The following is a 19,725-nucleotide window of genomic DNA, read 5'->3' on the forward strand; positions in this document are numbered from 1 at the left end:
GCAGTTGAGCTGCTGGACGGTCACCAGTACGTGTTTGTGTTTCCTTTCACAATCAATCTCTTAATTTTCTTTTCCCTTTGGATACCCTGTATTATGTATGTATGTATGTATGCATGCATGCATGCTCTGTTTGCTGCGAATTGAAGTTCCATGTTTGGCACGCCTTGCAGCAGCTAGAGCCGGCTTGACGGCCTAATTCCGGAGATGCCAGTGATCTCCCTCGCAGCAATGAGGGCGTTGACGTCGTAGCTGCCCTCGTACGAGTACACCGACTCCATGTCGCAGAACGCCTGCACAAAACGCATGCATATGTCCAGCGCATACATATGCATCGCATGTAGAAAGGATCAGATCCAGTTCCCTTCCAACAAGCAACTAAAGGACGTACTGGGCTAACTTCATCAGCTATGTCGACCGACCTTCCCAACATGGAAATCAGTGACGATGCCGTTGCCGCCGAGGAGCTCCCTGCCGATCGCCGCCGTCTCCCGCGCCTGTTTTGTGATCCAGGCCTGCACAATCAACAGAGTGGTTGTGGTTGTTTCAATTTCAGCAATGTCGTCCATGGCTTCCGGACAGATGCCAGATTAATATAGCATGCAGTCGTCATCACAGCTCAGAAACAAGGCCACCGTGTCTGTCAGTCGACTGACCTTGCCCAGGCTAGCCTGGCCTGAGGTGATCTTGCCGGTGTCATGCAGCTTGCAGAGTCGCCAGCCGAGGACCGACATCGCCTGGATGTTCCCCAGCATCCTGACGAGCTTCTCCTGGTTCAGCTGGAACGCGGCTAACGGCGCACCAAACTGCTTCCTCTCTAGCAGGTATCTGACCGCAGTACTGCCAACGTCATAAAATGAACCATATATACATTTATAGCGAACTACTCCCTCCAAACTATAGTTCACCTCTAATAACTTTAATATTTTTTTTCAAAATATATATATTTAGAGTAAAAATGAACAGTGAGCTCTCGAATTTAGCTCGGATATGATATCTAGGTCTCCAAACTTCTAAAAAGCACATCTACGTTGGCCTCTGCACACAGATTTTCTGCAGTTTTTGGATTTTTTTTTCACACACAAAGCGCTTTACGGAGAACGATGGATGTGGTGGGTCCATGGAGTTCCAAGGATGATGGGAACTTCTCCATGTATAATAGAGAAATGTACTCAAAAGATACAACGTGCCAATGAGGTGAGTTCAACTACCTTAGGCACGCATCGTAGACCCCCATCGCAATACCGATGCTGACCCAGGCCACCATGATGCGCGCCACGGACAGGGCCTGCAACCCATGCATGCATGAAAAGAACAGCAACATGCACAAATTTATTTGACTTGGATCTCCAGCTGTAGGTTCTCAATAAGCTGATCATATATATAAGCTGGACATCGATCAACACCGTCTACCAATGCAATTTTGTTACGTACGTACGTCCACGAGATCCTGAAAGGAGTTGGCGCCGGGCAAGCGGTCGTCGTCAGGGACGAAGACGTTGTCCAGCTGGATGTTGCAGTTCTGGACGACCCTCAGCGACATCTTGTTCTCGATCTTGCTGATCTTCAGGCCAGGGCTCCCACCGTGGACAATGAACCTGCAAACAGTGTTTGGTCCAGTCAACAGAAACATCTGAGATGCATATATAGTTGCCTTGCCGACGCACTATATGTGACCAGCAGTGCATGTGTCGAGAAAACAAGCACATACTATCCAGCCTAGTTACCCGTTGATCTGGTTGGTGCTGGTATTCCGTGCAAGAACGACGAACACATCGGCGAAGCTACTGTTCGCCGGCCAGCGTTTCTGACCGTTAAGGACCCACCCTCCAGGGACCTACGGTATAATACAAATGGATTAAATAAATTAGCAATGATGATAGTAAGTTTCAATTTTTTATTCAAAGACTGCTAACTAGCAAATTGCAACCTTTTGGAAGCATTGAATTGAACATGCATGATTAATTCCATGAATTTAATCATTATATTCGATACTTACTCTTACTATATTACCAAGCATCCACATCAATGTTCACGAGACACGTTAAAAAATAAATTCTCATAAAACAAGAAGCATTCAGCCATCCGCTACTCAGTAGAATCTAATCATTATATGTGGATAAAGGTAGTTACTTCAGTAGAATATGAAGAAATAAAAGAGAGCATAGATAAAAAAAATGTTGATTAATTGTGGATTCCAAACTTATTATACATGACTTTCTAGTTCTCATCTCTCATAGAAATGAATGTTCCATGCAACAAAATAAGCTTCCATGTTAAGACTAGCAAACTCATGGATTTAGCTTAAAAGTAAACACATAGATTTGTGCATATAAGATTCCACATAATGGTATTCGTGGATAGTCCTATCACAACATTTGTGCATGTGGGTGCCAGAGTGTAGTACACAATTGCTTAAGTTCCCTTGATGAAAACTTCCCACTTGAGTTTGAGTTTTCATGAAGCATACTCACATTTGTGGCTAACTTTTTTTTAATGATAGGCAACGTGCCCATTTACAGTAAGAAACATGTGAAGACTTCATTGATATTAAAATTTACCATACCAATCTATTAAAATTGTTCATAAGAGTAGGGTGTGCATCTATGCGTTTGTAGGGGTTAATGTGCATGCACGAATGTGAGCATTCATCATAAACACTCAGCATAAGTATGGCATTTCACAAAAAATGTGTATATAAAAACTACCTTATCGGCTATGGTACTAAGAGTACTTGCATCACTACCGTGGTCCGGCTCTGTCAATGCCTGAAAAGTGAGAAATTAGTTACGCAGAAATTAAAGTAGTAGGACACTAAGCCAAACCGCAATTAAAGGTAGCCCTCCGCACTTACATAGACGCAAACTTTGTGCATTTTGCTCAATGACGGTAAATATTTCTTCTTCTGTGCTTCAGAACCTAGTTGCGCTGCTTGAACATATGCAAAGATGTTAATAGCTGTTTGGTTGCTATACCGCTACTGACATCAAATAACTAATAGTTGAGCGGTTAGATTTTACAATGAACAGTAACAACAAGAAAGTATATCTTTTCCGATGGTCAAGAAATTTTATGCCTAGCCTATCATAAAATGTGACAGTTATAGTTCACAGGATGTGCACCATATATAGTTCCATTATATTATTTGCCAAATTCTATTATTGTTTGTCTACCCCTACGTCACTATTAACAAGAATTGTGTCATTTCATATGCTTTCTATAACTATTAAAAACCGACAATGATAAATTATTAATTGACGATAACCAAGTCAAATGTGTCACTTTTTGCATCCTAAGTTTGTCATGTGTAAATTCATAATAACTCCCTTTGTGTTTGGCCTATCTTTGGTGCCCACCATTATGTTTTTGTATGTGTCGAGACTAGCGCTCTTGTGCATGCACATTATGTGCAAAATTCATGGCTCCACTGTATCTACAAGCAGTGGCCGCTTGAAACCTTCTTTATGCCATGTATTCCTTCTGCCTCCACCCACTTAGTGGCCGTTCGGACCTACCTTTATCCAATCCAATCCTATATACAGGTACCCCTCGTACTTGTACCCAAAGCTATCACTTTACCTGACCTCATCTACCAACTTAGATACACTATCAAGAATTTTTCATGTCCACCATTGCTATCTTTGACAATCTTGAGGGCTCCAAAATGATCATATGGATTCTATAGTGTAGATAATAAATCGACACATACCGATGCTAAGCATGGCAAGACACGACTGAACTAGGCAAAAGGAAGCGATGCTTGCATCTACACGAGCCATCTCTGAAATGCACATAGCATAAGCAGTTGCTGATAGCCCAGGACATCCATAGCCCTGAAAATAATAAAAAAACTAAAACATTAACCGAAATCCACATAAATTGAGTGTCCAAGTTTTTCTTATACGAGTGTCCAAGTTTTTCTTATACTCAGGTGTAATTCATAACATAAAGAAGGAAATGTGTTTAAGGTGATACCAGCACAAGCATGTAGGCCACTTTGGATTCACTAATTAATTGGAAATGGCATTGTTATTATGCTATTATTTTCCTAGGAACAATATACATTAATACAACGAACATTAAAAATATTTGAAACTTATTAGATCTTATTATTATTAAGCCTATACTCCTTCGTTCAAAATTATAGGCCATTTACCTTTATCCTAAGTGAATTGAAAGCCCTAGTTTGGTTTTGGATAATTGATGAAACTTTGGGACTAATCCTTGTGCTAAGTGTGTAGACATGAAAGGATGGTCCCATGCCAAGTGGTGGAGCAAGAGGATGATCATGGTGGATGGTGATGACCAAAAGATGATCGAGTGCTCAACTTGAAAAAGAAGAAAGAGAAAAACAAAACCCTATGAACTCGACCGGACTCTTCGTTGCCCTGAGTCCGATCACTTTGAGTAGTGCATTCGGTCTGACTTTAACTTCACGAGCGAATCGTTTTGACCGTTGAGATCGGGTGGCGCACGTTGAATAGACGTGACACGTGGACGACGATGGTTGACCGGATGCTAGGGGTGTGCGTTCGGTCATACTTGATCGGCGCGTTCGGTCGGTTCGGGAAAACAGGCAGTGGAGATCCAATGACTCTTTTGTGGTTGGCTCCCTATTTAAGTATTTTGGCCAGCCCTAGGCTCACTCTCTTGGCGCTTTAACATACTTGACATCCTTGTGAGCCTAAGCAAATACCTCCCGCTCATCTCCATCATTGATTCATCATCATAGTGAGATTATGAGTTATTCCAAGTGCATTTGCTTGAGTGATTGCATCTAGTGGCACTTGAGGATTGTTGTGGCTGAGGATTTCTTGTTACTCTTGGTGGTTGCCGCCACCTAGACGGGTTGGAGCAGTGGAGGAGCTTTGGCATGTGTTGGTGATTATTCGTGGCCGGCTTCGGTGATTGTGAGGGTTCTTGTACCTTCCTCAGTGAAGAGCCGAAAGGTAACTCTAGTGAATTGCTCGTGTCATTGAGTTACCTCACTTGTGGGTAGGTTCTTGCGGTGTCCATTTGTTGGACGAGGTTCGTGCAACACCTCTTAGCCGTCGAATCACCAAGTGTTGGTCGACACATCGGGGACTAGCGTGCCGACAAGCTCGTGAACCTCGGGAGAAAAATCGTGTGTCATTCTTGTGATTGGATGTCTCCAATTGATTAGTTGTCTTCATATTGTGATTAGTTTATTCCTCGACACGGCCTTATAATCACCCTACTCACTCCTTTATTTTCTTGCAAACTAGTTGTCAAGCTCTTTAGTGTAGTTAGTCTTTGAGAGCTTGTGAGTTTGGTTAGCGTGACTCTTTAGTTAGTCCCTGAGAGCACACTAGCTTAGTGAGTAGTGACTTAGCTCTTATGTGTACCTACTGATCATAGCAGCTAGAATTGTTGGGATAGGTGGCTTGCAACCCTTGTAGAGCTAGAGCAAAATTGCATTACGTCGTTTGTTGTACTAATCAATTGCTCTAGTGCTTTGTATAATTTTTAAATAAGCTATTCACCCTCTCTCTCTAGCCATATTAGGACCTTTCACTAAGTTAGACTCATCTATTTTTGACCATAATTATAGAAAAAATATATTAATATATACAATATACAATATCAAACAAATACACTATAAAATGTATTTTATAGTGTATCTAACAAATATAGTTTATTGTTGTAGATGTTTGTGCATTTTTCTATAAAGTCGATGAAAGACGAAGAAAATTAGCTTAAGACAAAGCTAGAATAACTTACAATTCTGAATGGAGTACTAGATTTGATTTTTTTCTATTAATGGCACATACTATTTCCCATCAATTTTCGTTAAATTGAAGTTAATACCACTGGCAATTTTAGGCATGTTTTTAAGTGCTAACATGTGTATGATTTATTGTTTTTCCTTGATCAAGGTTCTTATTGCTAAACTTGCACATACATATCATGATTATGGACATCTGTCATATGTTCACACTGTCTATCTGAAAGATGGATACATGGTGACATTGTTTTGTTCCATTATTCTATACTAAAAATAGTGAATTTATTAATTATAAAATTAACTCTTAAGAACATATTGCTTGAGTCATGAACATAATTTGCAAATTTAGATAAAAAGGGTCACATCTTGTTTTTCTAAGCAATAACACTGAAGTGTTCGCTAATGCAATATATGTTTTACTAATTATAGTATTCCATCTTTCAAATGATTGGTGATGCCAATAATTTTCTATCTTTTTAGCTCCCCACCAAGTCACAACGTTTCTTTTTTTCTTCATAGCAACATCTCCTAGTCATAAATTTTTCAGGCATTATTTCTTCTTACTGATTTAATCATCTATCCAACACCCTCAATTAGCATATATAACATGCATGACAACCACCAAGTATCCGTGTAGCATCTTCCTAATGCAACAAGATTCTCAACTCCCAAGTCACATACCGGTGCGAGCATATATGCATGTACCAAAAGTAGTCTTGTTAATTTCAACAATACTTATAAGTCCCATAAGTTAGTGGATACTTGAAGCACGGTTGGAAAATTTTGGATCAAATAAGCTAAGTTATATCACATGTATATGCATTATATATCGTCAACTCGTGCACAATCCAATCCCAATCTCAATTCTCAACACCATCGGAGACGGCCTCTTTACCGAGTGCTCCAGACTTTACCGAGTGTTTTTTATCGGACGCTCAGCAAAGAGGCTATTGGCCGAGTGCTAGAGAGAAAGCACTCGGCAAACAACTAGCACCCGGCAAAGAGATGGTTTGCCGAGTGCCGAGCACTCGGTAAATAATAACACTCGGCAAAGAGGTGGTTTGCCGAGTGTCGGGCACTCGACAAACCAGAACACTCGGCAAAGGGCCGCCGCCGTTAACCCTTTGCCGAGTGTCTTCTCTTGACACTCAGCAAAGCGGTGATTTGCCGAGTGTTATTTTTAACACTCGGCAAACCATATTTTTTTTTTCATTTTTGACCTCTAAACTTTTTCTGCAGTCCTCATACAATACCTGGTACTCAATGTTCCAATGTGGCACATTTCTCGGATTTTTTCTATATTTCTTTAATTTATTTTATTTAATTGAATTTTCTTGGATAATTCAAATTATAACCGCTAGTCATTCGAATAATAAAAAAATGAATGGAAAAATGATATTCATGTTATTTAGTATAATGTGAGGCCGTATCTAGGAACAGACCACCAATTTCGAATATCTTGTTCACGAAACATGACCACGAACTTGCGGTCGAGTTGTTTTTAAACTCTATAAAAAGCAAACGAAGTCCGAAAATCATGAAACTTGTCAAGATGTCATGATATCATATGTGGAGGTTGTGATAAAAATTTGAGAAGGTTTCGCGCAAGTTGTCACGTACGATGCTTGCAAACCGAAGAATCTCCGAAGAAGTTTTATGATTTCGTGAAGAGGCCGACGAGGTGGTAAGCATCGTACATGACAAACTTATGCGAAACCTCCTCAATTTTTTATCACGGCCTCCACATATGATATCATGACATCTCGACAAGTTTTAAGATTTTCGGTCTTCGTTTACTTTTTATAGAATTTAAAAACAACTCGACCGCAAGTTCGTGGTCATGTTTCATAAACAAGATGTTCGAAATTGGTGGTCTGTTCCTGGATACGGCCTCACATTATACTAAATAACATGAATATCATTTTCCCATTTATTTTTTTCATTATTCGAATGACTAGCGGTTATAATTTGAATTGTCCAAGAAAATTCAATTAAATAAAATAAATTAAAGAAATATAGAAAAAGTATGAGAAATGTGCCACATTAGAACATGGAGTACCAGGTATTGTATGAGGACTACAGAAAATATTTAGGGGTTGGAAGAAAAAAAATAAAAACGATTTGTCAAGTGTCCGCGTTTGGCGCTCGACAAAGGAGCCTCTTTGCTGAGTGCCAGGACGGCTAACACTCAGCAAAGAATTTAAAAAAAATTTAAAAAAAACTTCTCTTTGCCAAGTGCTAGGCCAGGTGGCACTCGGCAAAGAATTTAAAAAATTTAAAAACTACTTTACCGAATGTCAGATTGGAGACACTCGACAAAGAATTTTTTTTAAAAAAAACTCTTTGTCGAGTGTCATAATGACACTCGATAAAGAGTTACAAAATTAAAAAAAATACTTTCCGGAGTGTCAGATCGAGGCACTCGCTAAAAGAGGATTTAACCCCGCCGACCCAGCCGGCCCACACACCGCACACACGCAGGCAGCTGACAGCGCCAGCGCCGCCGCCCCCCGCGCCAGCGCCGCTCTACAACTAAAATATTTGTAAGGGAATCGTCGACCCGGCGTGCGATGCCTCGCTCGCTCGAGCGCTTCACCCCTGCGACCGTGACTTCCCTCGCCCCGCTCCGCTCCTAATCGCGGTTACCGCACGCCCTCGGGCGAACCCACGCCCCCTGCCGGGGCGTCTCCCACCCGCCCCGATGGTTCCAGCCGCCGTCGCCCCTGCCCTCTCCCCTCCACGCCGAGGACGTCCTGGCCGAGGGCGGATCCAACGATGAGGCATCTCGTCCGGTGAGCAGACTGTCAGCCGTTGCCCTTCGGCGGATCCAGTGACGAGGCGGAGCAGCTAGGGTGGAGGCGCTCGCCCTTGGTGGATCCGGCGAGGTGGCATCTTGACCCAGGTTGATTTTGACATGTTGCTTTGCTTGAGATCTACTACTAACCTTAAGTACTTGTGTGACGCCCAAGCCGTTCCACTACAACGACGCCGCCGCCCAACTACGTGGCCGTCGGCAGGTCGCTGCGGTTCAAGGTCGTCGACTTCGGCTTCGGACGGCCCGAGCGCGTCCGTAGCGGCGGGAACAAGAAGATCGACGTCATGGTGTACCTGTACCCTGGCCACGGCGGCAGCAGCATCCATCTGGCGCTGCAGCTGGAGCCCATGTACAGGGTGGACTGGTGGAGAAGGACGTTCACTTCTTCCTGGACCAGGCGGCAGCCTACCGCGTAATTGTACTACTGCTGTTCTCTCTGTCACTGCCCACTCCATGCATCCAGTTCGTTGATCATGATTTATTAACATTATGTGTTGCTTGCTTATATATTGCTTAGTTCCTTGATTGTACAAGCTAGCCTGCTAGGCGTGTTGGATTGTACTATCTGTATTTGCTGGACTTGAGCGGAATAAGGAATTAAGGATGGATTGTATCTGCTGCACTAGCCTACTCAATGCACGGTATGCAGGTAAGCCATTTGATGAAATGCCCCTTAAACTCAATCTAAGCAGTTCTGTACTGATTGTTGCATTGACCCTCGCTGATGAGATGAATCAGTGCTCCAGTGATTCAAAATATCTTATCTTGGCTGGCATTTATATGGAAGAACCGTCGTTAACATGATGCTCTATATCTGCTCCTTTCCTTTTGAAGAACATGTCATTATTTTATTAGTTTGTTGCATGGTGCAGAAAAAAATACCTTATTTGGGATGTGCATTCTCTTCTGTTAATGCAGAATTCTGAGCACTCCAAATGAAGGAACTTGGCCACATGTTGCTTCATTACTTGATAACAAGTCAACTTTTCCGAAGTGGCCACCCGTGGTAAGTAATAAACAAGTTCGTTTCATGTTTAGATGAGTTTTGGTGTGGGGAATCAGTGGAGGGAATGGGGTTTCCCTTCCTTTCAGTTTTCAGCAAGTTGTGTTCACAGACCTTTGTTGTTACATCTGACAGTTTGTACTAAACCTTTCGTTAGATGCCTTTAAGGACCTCAAATTATTTTTTGGTTGCCTAGAGAGTTATAGGTTTTTTCTTAAGCTTTCTAGATTGGCAAACTAGATCTTTAGAGGAGCTCTGGAATCCTGATACGAATTTGTTTTTAGGGGTAGAAATCTGTGCTCAAGTGATTTTAGCTAAGTTGAGACGATGTTTACCCTCTCTGGTTTTACCGGATAAGAATGACTTCAAATCAGAAACCATTAGTTCACAGAGCTGTAGGTTTGGAGGCCATAGTATGCTCACAAAATTTCAGAATTTTTGGAATGAAGGTTTGACGTAGTTAGCATTTCTGACAATTAAGTTGTTGTTTTCTGTCTTCTTTCAGAAATTTAGTTAGACATTCAAGATTTTGTTCCCCCAAATCTATGTCAAAAGAGGGCTCTTGAGGTGATTTTGTTAGTCGTCATGGATCTGCAAGCCCCAGTATTTGGTTTTGCTTAATGTCATATCAGTTTGCTGTTAGTTTCTTGAAAATTCTTTCCACGTTGCATTTTGATTTGATTAGGATTAAATCAGGCCTTACAGTTTACAATGACATTTTTATTTTCCATTAATGCAGAGCTCACAGAGGAGCAGAAGGCCGCCCTCGTGGTGTGGTTAAAGGTATTTTGTCTTATATCTACCTCTTCTAGCCTCCAGGTGATGCCGATTTCACTGTAGTCTTTTGTATGATTCTACTCTTATGCAAAACAAACTGAAGGGGTTGGTCACCCGCAGCACTCAGCTATGCTCGACAGCGTCCCTCTCAAGGTCAATAAATGCGTGGAGGTGCTCAGAGATATTTAGGTAATTCAAAAGCTAATCTTGTAACTTGTCCCATGGCGATGGTGTCATGGTGGTGTTTGCACAATGGCCTTTTCACTCTACTCTGTTTTGGGCATTGGAGTCAGTGGCCACATCTTAGCGTTGGAGTCAGTAGCCACAGTATTATTAATCTGACTGCTCTCTGTTGCCGCGTGCATGGTGCTCTCTATCCTATTGGATCCCAAAAAAGTTCAGATCCTTGTGATAGAATCATTTGCTGCAGTAATGGCTAGCACGGAGGGGAGGTAGAGCATGCTTAAGCTGGCTGAAAGGATGGCGATGAGATTTTATGGTGGCGTCAAACACCCAATGACCCAAAGGCAGATTGGGGTGGGAACCGTGTTGTGTCTTCTAGATTTGGTATCTCGTTCAATTTTGTAGTTTTAGAAACAAAAATTCCAGCGTATATGCCTTAATGTGATGTTGATGGTTATTATTGTTCAATGATGCATCCCATCTATCTGTTATATTTTAAAAGTAGGTGACATAATCTTTGACCATTTTGTTTGATCCTATTAATTATATTCTAATCATTGGATCCCATAGCAACGCAGAGGCATATATGTTATGTTGGCGATGTTTGTTATATATATCTTTTGTTTGTTTGGATGTGATGTAAAAAACAAATAAAAAGGTTGTTTTCAGTCACTTTGCCGAGTGCAATAGCCATGACACTCGACAAAGTGACTACATGAGAACATGCTTTGCCGAGTGCAAAGGCCATTGCACTCGGCAAACATCACAGATTTGCCGAGTGCCACGGGCCAGGCACTCGGCAAAGGTATCCTGTTTGCCGAGTGTCTTGACGGTGGCACTCGGCACAGCGGCCACCTTTGCCGAGTATCTGAGTCAATAACGCTTGGCAAAGCGGCGACCTTTGCCGAGTGCTTGACCTTGACATTCGGTAAAGCCACCGTCACGACGACTTTTCTTTGCCGAGTGTTAGATTAGCACTCGACAAAGGCTTTGCCGAGTGCCCAATAAAGTGCACTCGACAAAGAGGTCTTTGCTGATAAATTGTTTACCGAGCGCTCTTTGCCGAGTGTATATCGGCCTTTGCCGAGTGCGTGAGGCACTTGGCAAAGAAGCTGAATCCGGTAGTGCAATTAGGGATGGATCTGGATGTTAACAGATCCAAAAGTTCTGATATATCCGTATTTGGTTTAACGTTAATATGGATATTCGTATTCATATTCAATTCTAATGTGGATAGCAAATGGATGTATATCCATATTCATTTTCTAATATTTTTCTCCCACATCCGTATTTGAAAAATGTAAGATATCCAATATTATCCATATGTGCGAACAACAAAGTACCCTATAAAGCCATATAAAACTTATATCTATGACTAATTAATAATATAAATGATATCAATTTTAATATAACAAATATATGCATCATTTAAACTATTTAAAGCTTATCTATATGGCCAATAATATTATATTAATTTTATTATTACTAGAAGCATATAAAGGTTAATTTTATATGGCTAATCATATTAATTTTAAGTACTTTAGCTATTCATATATTGATGAATTTATTTTATATATTTTAAACTATTTATCGATAAATATTTATTTATAGTTTTATTGGTTTTTTAATATATTTAATTATTGACATATTTATTAAATATGTTAGTTATGAGTTGTTGTTATTATAATCATATTCTCTACGTACATAATGATTTTTTTCTAATAAACTATCGACAAGCAAACAAATATATGTTATCTTCAAAATCTAGTAGATATCCGAATACAAATCTGAATTCGAGAAATTCGTTTTGCATTCGTATCCGATAATATCCGTATCCGTATACATATTCAAATTAAAAATGTGGTAAATTGATGCTATCTGTATTCAATTTTATACGGATCGTCTGATCCGAACCCTCCTAGGCTTAAGTCTTCTCATGATTTGTTCTTATACTTCACTCCTCATCTTTTTGGTCAATTAGGTAAATAATAATTAAGTGGATGAAGGCATTTTTAGTGACGTGAAGAGGTTTTGTTGTGTACACACGTTGTTATTTTTATAGTATGTAGATGTTTTTGTATATATTACTCCCTCAATCCTAACATATAAGGCGTAACAACTTTTTGATCAAGTTCTATAATACAAAGTATGCTCTCACTGGACACGTGTACATCCATACAAGTATTAGTGTTGATAGAGAAAATTAAATGCATCCATTGATCCTTGAATCATAGGTGATTACATCTTATATATTAGGATTGAGGAAGTATTACAAAACATACATATATGCATATGCCTTCCGATCCAAAAGAACATTTCCACGTACCTTGATGATGCCACCAGTGAATCCAAGAGAGCCCAATTTCGGAATCAGATGGTATGGGAACTCCGCTGTCTCCCAGTACTATCATGGTATCCGCAGGAACAACAAATAAAAGCTACTAATCAGCGTGCATCAATACTCCTTTTTTCCAAATTAGCATGATGAACAACATTAAACTAAAAAAATAAAAAAAATATACATATATACTGACTAGACTATATATATGCGTACAACACTGCAAGCTGCCTAACCTTTGGTATTATTGGAGCAACTTCTTTCTCCATAAACTGCCGAATTTTGATTCGTAATTTCTTCTCCTCCGTCGCCAGGAGTTCATCAAACTGGTAGTAGTCTGACACTAGAAACCAGACGAAATGATGTCACTCATGAGTCAATGTAGATTCTCATACAGACGTGGAGAATATTCGAAAACATTATGTGGATGGGTCCAAAATATAACTTACTCTCTCTGTTTTAAATTATATAGCAAAAAAAATTATGTATCTAGAAAAGCCAAAACATCTTATAATTTGGAAGAGAGGGAGTAGCTCACAACCATTTCTTCATATATTAGCACAAACTCTAACACGTCGATGGTCATGTGCTTGCGACACCGCGCCGTCGCTGGTGTCGCTGCCTCCGCCGGAGGCGGGTTAGGGTTTGGCCGTCTACCCCGGCTCTAGATCTCGTCGGTAGGTTGGCCCAGCGGGAGGTGGCGGTGGGTAGTCGGGGCGGCGAGGCGGCGGAGCGCCACCGGCCGTGGTGGTGGAGGCGGTGGTTTGGACCGAGCACCGAGTAGGGGCGAGGGGGAAGGAGTCTCGTTGGCAGCCGGTTGATGGAGGCGACGAATTAGCGAAGGGCAGGGTCGATGGGCGGAGCCACAGAGTGGGCGGTGTGGTGAGGCGGAATGTCGCTGGCATCAGTGGGTGGTGGTGGGAGGCAGCGGCAGGCAGGGTCGCACGCTTGCGTGGGAGCGCGACCCGTTGCGCGATAACTCTATCCATATATTAGCTACACAACATTGCACATAAATAAACACATACAAACCACGTATTGATACCCCTAATATTAAACTATACTCTTATGCTCATGCACTAGTTTTACTTAGGACTTTATCTACCCTAATATTAAACTATACTGTCTCGTCGATATTTAAAGTATCAAAATTTCTTCATCCATCCCTGAATCCTATCTCTCTTCTTTTGTCACTTAATTAATTATTTCAATCCTTCTCACTTCGACGGTTATCTCTCACTCCCATCCATATATTTTTTATGCCTTGGTACATCATCTCTTACTCAGTTTAGAGCTACAAAACTTTACCAAAACGTTTACTGATACCGCACTACTCATGTCTTGGCCCAGCCGGCCGAACTTAAGTGACGCTACGACTTGCCACGTGGACGTGTATCTTACCTTTTGACCTCTTTCTTAAAATCACAATAAATATGGACAATATCCATTTATTTAAATTGAGTCAATGTTCAATCAATTTCTCATACTAAATTTAATCTTTTATTGCAGCTAGCATTTATTATGAGGCTTAGTATTTAGTTAAAATAAAGTTAACCAAGCGAGATTAAATCCAACAATATCGCTAGTTCTTAGCGACCTCGTAATAACAGGCCAGTTTCAATGGGGATTTCATAGAGTTTCATAAGCATCAAATATGCTGACATGGCACTGTCTTGATGAAGAGAGAAGATTAAAGTTTCATGGGCGTAGAGAGAGTTTCATGAGGATAAAACTCTTCTGCACTGTTTCTAAAATATGGATGTGTTAGAAACTGGGAGATGAAACCCCCACTGAGACTGGCCTAACTCCCGCCCCTCTTTTTCATCCCTTGGTTCGTCTATGTGATCTCGTGACTTGGCACATGCACGTGTAGCTAACCTTTCATCTTTCCTATCCTCATAATAAATATAGACAATTCCACTTGTATAAGCTAAGTCAACTTGTATAAGCAAGTCAGTCTCCAGTCATTTTCCATACATGATTATTTTTTATTGTAGCTAACATTTATTATGGGCCTTAGGATTTAATTTAATTAAAAAAAGGTTGAGCCAAGCCCAATTAAACCCAATATGATAGATAGCTCTATGTGACCAGTAATAAACTGTATGTCCCTTTGCAATGCCCAGGCATGCTTTAATATTAAAAGGGGAAAAATTCTTGTTCCGTCCCTTGGTCTATCGTTCTCTCCTTCGAGCATGAGAGTTAAGAGTCGTGGCCAGTTTTATAAATAGTAGGAGTATCTAGTAATTTTATAAGACTAATAGTATCCGATTGCTTAGAGAAAACTTAATTTCTATATACATCCTGCATTCTAAAATAAATACAAGCCAAATTTTCTTAAGTTTAACTAGATTTATAGAAAATATGAACAACATTTGTATCTCCAGTTAAGTTTATTGTAAAAAATATATTTAACAATTCATCTAGTAACACTTATTATGCACCATAAATAGTAATGATTTCCTTTGTATATACATTTGGTCAAAGTTAAAAGCATTTGACTTCCCGGAAAGTAAAAACGGCACTTATTTTGGGACCGAGGGATTATCTCATAATTGGGTGGATCCTAACAAAAAAACCCTCTTAAATATCTGTGATAGGTGAACTATTGGAGAAGAAAAATCTAAAAAAAATATATGAAGTCCTTAGATTTTGAAATTCAAAATTTTAAAATTTTAAATGACCTCGGATAGAGAAACACCCTATATCAAAGTTATAGTGCTCAATAAGATCTAAAACTTTATTGTTCATTTTTTTTATTTAAGATCATCTTGAAGCTAAAATATTCAATACAAAATTCATACTTGTTAATACAAAAGAATAACATGATATCCTTATCACAAGTGACCGTGTGGTGTGGTCGTAAAAGAGGGTGTGTGCGAGGCAAGATGTTGCATGCTCAAATCCCTGCAAATGCACTTATCTAAAACACTTCGTAATGATTTTGAAAACTGGTCCTAAAAACCGATTGACCATCGTCTCAAAATCTTTTCTGTGCTAGTGATGTAGGGTGGACAACATGTCACCCCAAATTTGATGGAGAAAAGAAGGGTGATTTAGAATGCCACGGGATATAGGATGTTAGATGGGGAACCGATGGAGACTGATTGCAAAAACCAGTACTAAAAATTGATTGACCATCTCTAAAAATCTTTTGTGTTCTAGTGATATAGGGTGGAGAACATGTCACCCCAAATTTAATGGAGAAAAGAAGGATGATTTAGAATGCCACGGTATGTAGGATGTTAGATAGGGAACTGATGGAGAGTGATGTTTGTTGCAAAAAAAACTTATTTTTTACTCTAAGGATTAACTGCAGCACTGATTATCCAAAGAAAAACTTTAGCGCTAGTATTGACTACTGTAATTTATACAGGTAACAAATATAATTTTTAACGTACCTGCTGCTGGAAAGGCTGATGCCGCCGGTGTTAGCTGAGGACAATCCACGGATAGGTCCAACGCCGACGATGATGGCCTGAGCTCTGAATGCTTCACCATGCCCTTGGAACAGGGTCCTACAATATCCATGTCTTATATATTGCCATGTGTATAGTGAATTATGGTATTTTACACATGCATGCATGCTACTCTACACAATAATAACCAAGTCGAGTTTCCTTCAAGAAACACATCTACAATATGGAAGACTCTCGATGCATAGCACTTGTGTAATTCATAAAAGGGTAAAGTTCACTTTAGGACCTCCAACTATCGTAGAAGTATGGATTTCAACCTTCAACTTTAAAACCGGATAACATTGGCCCTCCAACTCTCGAAAAAGTTCACTTTAGGACCCTGGCCGGTTTCCCTGGCGGTTTTGCATGGCACTGTAGCAGTGCTGACGTCAGCGATGACGTCAGCACTCCTTTTTAATTTGCAAAATTGATATCTTTTTATTCGGAGCTCCAAATATAGCAAATAATATATCAATTTTGATCGTCTCGACGAGCTCTTTGCAATGGTGTACTCCGTTTTGTTGTTTGAGATAATTTTATTTCATGAAAAAATAAATATTTCTACAAAACAAGTTATGCAATTAAGCTGACGTATGCAAGTATTTTATATACTTTGTATATTTGTATATGTACAACACCAACGTAGTCAATATATAAAACAGGGAGTTGGACGGTCAATCAGACCTGCCACGATCGCTTAGATATTTTTGAATTAACCTTCCCTAGCTTAACTGTCAACATATGACACGATCAAACGATATGTTTACTGCTCCTAGTGTAGTTTTTTTTTTCTGTTTTTGTGGTGAAATTAAGTAGCTAGTGGTAGTAGTAGTATTATATTTATCTTGTACCCAAATCCGATACAGTATACGATTCGTGTACACCTGTCCTTTTTCCTTTCCTACGGCTACTATTGCAGCACACAGGAACTGGACGACCATTCGGCCGACCTGTACGTATCTGTTTCCTGGCTGGCATGGCATGAGTATGACCGCATGAAGTGGCAGTGGATAGCTAGATTGAATTGAGGGAGCAGGTAGCAGCAATAGTGAGTGGCTTACTTATGGTCTAGAATCTTGTGCGGCATCGGTAAGTTGAGCGCGTGCCCCCGCGGGAAGGTCGTCCAGGCGAGGATCTCCGTGGCGTCGGCGTTGCGGTGCGCCTCGTCGCCCTCGCGCCCGCCCGACGCGAGGTGGCAGCACACGAAGCAGAAGCTTGTGTCGTGCAGCCAGAACCGGACGGACACGGCGCCCTTGTTGAATTATTGCAGAAATATTTTGAATTATTGCAGAAATATTTGCGGACCGGGCGGACACGAAGCAGAAATATTTCTACAAAACAAGTTTTGAATTATTGCATTTCAAAAATGGTCAAACTTATATATTCTATGGTCAAATGAACCTAAAAAGACAACATTTCGTGTTACATAATAATAAAATATTATTTATCTAACAAATTCCACGAGTTCTGTTATTCTAACTTGTTTTGTAGAAATATTTATTTTTTTCATGAAATAAAATTATCTCAAACAACAAAACGGAGTACACCATTGCAAAGAGCTCGTCGAGACGATCAAAATTGATATATTATTTGCTATATTTGAAGCTCCGAATAAAAAGATATCAATTTTACAAATTAAAAAGAAGTGCTGACGTCATCGCTGACGTCAGCACTGCTACAGTGCCATGCAAACCCGCCAGGGAAACCGGCCAGGGTCCTAAAGTAAACTTTTTCGAGAGTTGGAGGGCCAATGTTATCCGGTTTTGAAGTTGGAGGTTGAAATCCATACTTCTGTGATAGTTGGAGGTCCTAAAGTGAACTTTACCCTTCATAAAAAGGAAGAAAATCTGAGAACGATGCATGGTTATATGTGTGTGCATGCAAATTTCAGAGGTACGGTGATCAATTAATCTCACCAAGTTCTTGCACTATCTTCTAGTCGCAATAAGACATGCTGGGGCACGAGCGCAGCGGACGCGGGTAGAGGACTAGAAAGATGGTTTGCTATATGTGTTAGTTGATTGTATGCAAGTGCAGGATGCAATGTATGCCCAAATAAGAAGAGACTTTGTAGAAGTATTCCATGGTCCATGCAGGACTGAGATCACAAGAAACAGCGTAACGGCTTCTGGCTTCACCTATATGTGTGCGTTATTTGTCCGATTATTTAATTTTCTTTAGAATTGGTCGATATATGTTGTCGACAGGATGCGGGGAAATATTATTTTAGATGGTTTGATCTGGTTCTGCAAATCTACTCATATTAAAGCAGGTTACTTTGGCCGATGCTCAGGGCATCCACGGTAGCAAAGTTAATTTGGTCCGTTTGATTTCCGCTTCCATGACTGAGGCCCGACCCATTTACTGTGCAGCCGTGGCCGCTCCCAGCCTGCCTTCGTTGTTCCTAGTGCCCGTCCTACTGGCCCGCCAGCTTCTTCCCTTGTTCCTAGTGCCCGTCCTACTGGCCCGCCAGCTTCTTCCCTTGGTCTCTCCGTCTCCCATTCCGCGTTTGTGTCGTCCTCGCCTGCTCCGTGCTCTCCGCCGTCTGCCGTCGTTGACGCCTCCGTGGGTCCCGTGCTCCTCGGTTTTACTGGGTTTGTTACGTACTAAACAGTTTCAGTTTGTGTCGTAAGCATCTATCTCAAGACACCAAAGCTGACCCACACGGGGGCCATAGGGGATGCAGCCATGCAGGTGGTCGGCTATCGGCGGCCAGAGAGCCCCACGTCCATTGCAGCGGCGAGACCTTCAACTTACCAGTTGTATCATCTCGTAAGTCATCTGTGTCGATATGAGATATTTTCTCTCCTCTTATATATTATCCTCATCCAATTTTAAAATAAGTATTTGGGACCCTAAACAAATTCAAATGAAAAAGTTCTCAATCACAAAGTTGTAGATATTATCGAGATCTACAACTTTGGTTTTGGTCATTTATCCATCCGATGTCATCTGAAAATTTTGAATTTCAAATGTGAGAAACTCAAACGTAATTTTCCTTAGGTGGATGACTTCAAATGAGAAGGTTATAAAATCCAAAGTTATAAACTTCTCGAGATCTACAATTTTGGTTTTAGTCGTTTCTCTATCCAAGGTTGTTGAAAAAATTTGAACTTTATTGTGATGCACTTATTTTTAGAGACGACTCCATCCAGCCGCCTCTATAAATCATTTTTTTAGATATGGCTAGAAATAACAGCCAACATTACAAAATGCATTTCTAGAGATGGCTCAGTTCGGACCGATTTGTAGAGACGGGTGTAGATTGAGGGAACACTCCACATGCCGTCCGAGGGCGATGCCGAGGAGGCACTTTGCCTCGTGAAGTTTCCTGTTGGTCACCGGGTCCAGTGGCTCTGGGATGTCGCCTAGGTAGCACACGGCTGCAACCATGTTGTGTGCCGCGTG

The 19,725-nt window shown here is 40.8% G+C and overlaps 1 protein-coding gene and 1 long non-coding RNA gene across 6 annotated transcripts; one reads left to right on the top strand and one right to left on the bottom strand.

Annotated features, from left to right (window-relative positions):
- Window positions 1-173: 173 nt before the first annotated feature.
- Window positions 174-16,360, bottom strand: LOC136544211 (acyl-coenzyme A oxidase 4, peroxisomal-like). Its single transcript, XM_066536444.1, has 12 exons — window positions 16,261-16,360; window positions 13,096-13,202; window positions 12,848-12,925; window positions 3,707-3,830; window positions 2,852-2,925; window positions 2,706-2,765; window positions 1,725-1,834; window positions 1,436-1,595; window positions 1,209-1,285; window positions 654-825; window positions 420-512; window positions 174-290 (listed from the first exon to the last, which is right to left on the bottom strand). Exons 1-12 carry the CDS (start codon window positions 16,358-16,360, stop codon window positions 174-176), a joined length of 1,272 nt encoding a protein of 423 aa, XP_066392541.1.
- LOC136546438 (uncharacterized) lies at window positions 8,232-11,050 on the top strand. 5 transcript variants are annotated; one of them, XR_010781357.1, is made up of 6 exons: window positions 8,232-8,628; window positions 8,713-8,976; window positions 9,076-9,207; window positions 9,477-9,564; window positions 10,301-10,380; window positions 10,459-11,049. It is a non-coding gene; the product is annotated as an uncharacterized lncRNA (long non-coding RNA). The 5 variants fall into 5 exon arrangements; XR_010781358.1 differs by having other exon boundaries at window positions 10,301-10,344; window positions 10,442-11,049; XR_010781356.1 differs by having other exon boundaries at window positions 8,713-8,970; window positions 10,301-11,050.
- Window positions 16,361-19,725: the final 3,365 nt, after the last annotated feature.

The sequence above is a fragment of the Miscanthus floridulus genome, chromosome 3, assembly GCF_019320115.1.
Source record: "Miscanthus floridulus cultivar M001 chromosome 3, ASM1932011v1, whole genome shotgun sequence".
Taxonomy (NCBI): domain Eukaryota; kingdom Viridiplantae; phylum Streptophyta; class Magnoliopsida; order Poales; family Poaceae; genus Miscanthus; species Miscanthus floridulus.

Bases quoted from the DNA above. Each gene is read 5' to 3' on its own strand.
- LOC136544211 (XM_066536444.1), bottom strand. From the start codon at position 16,360: ATGGTGAAGCATTCAGAGCTCAGGCCATCATCGTCGGCGTTGGACCTA. The intron at 12,926-13,095 runs GTTAGGCAGCTT...ATACCATGATAG, and splicing joins TTGCTCCAATAATACCAAAG to TACTGGGAGACAGCGGAGTT. The intron at 1,596-1,724 runs GTAACTAGGCTG...CACTGTTTGCAG, and splicing joins AGCACCAACCAGATCAACGG to GTTCATTGTCCACGGTGGGA.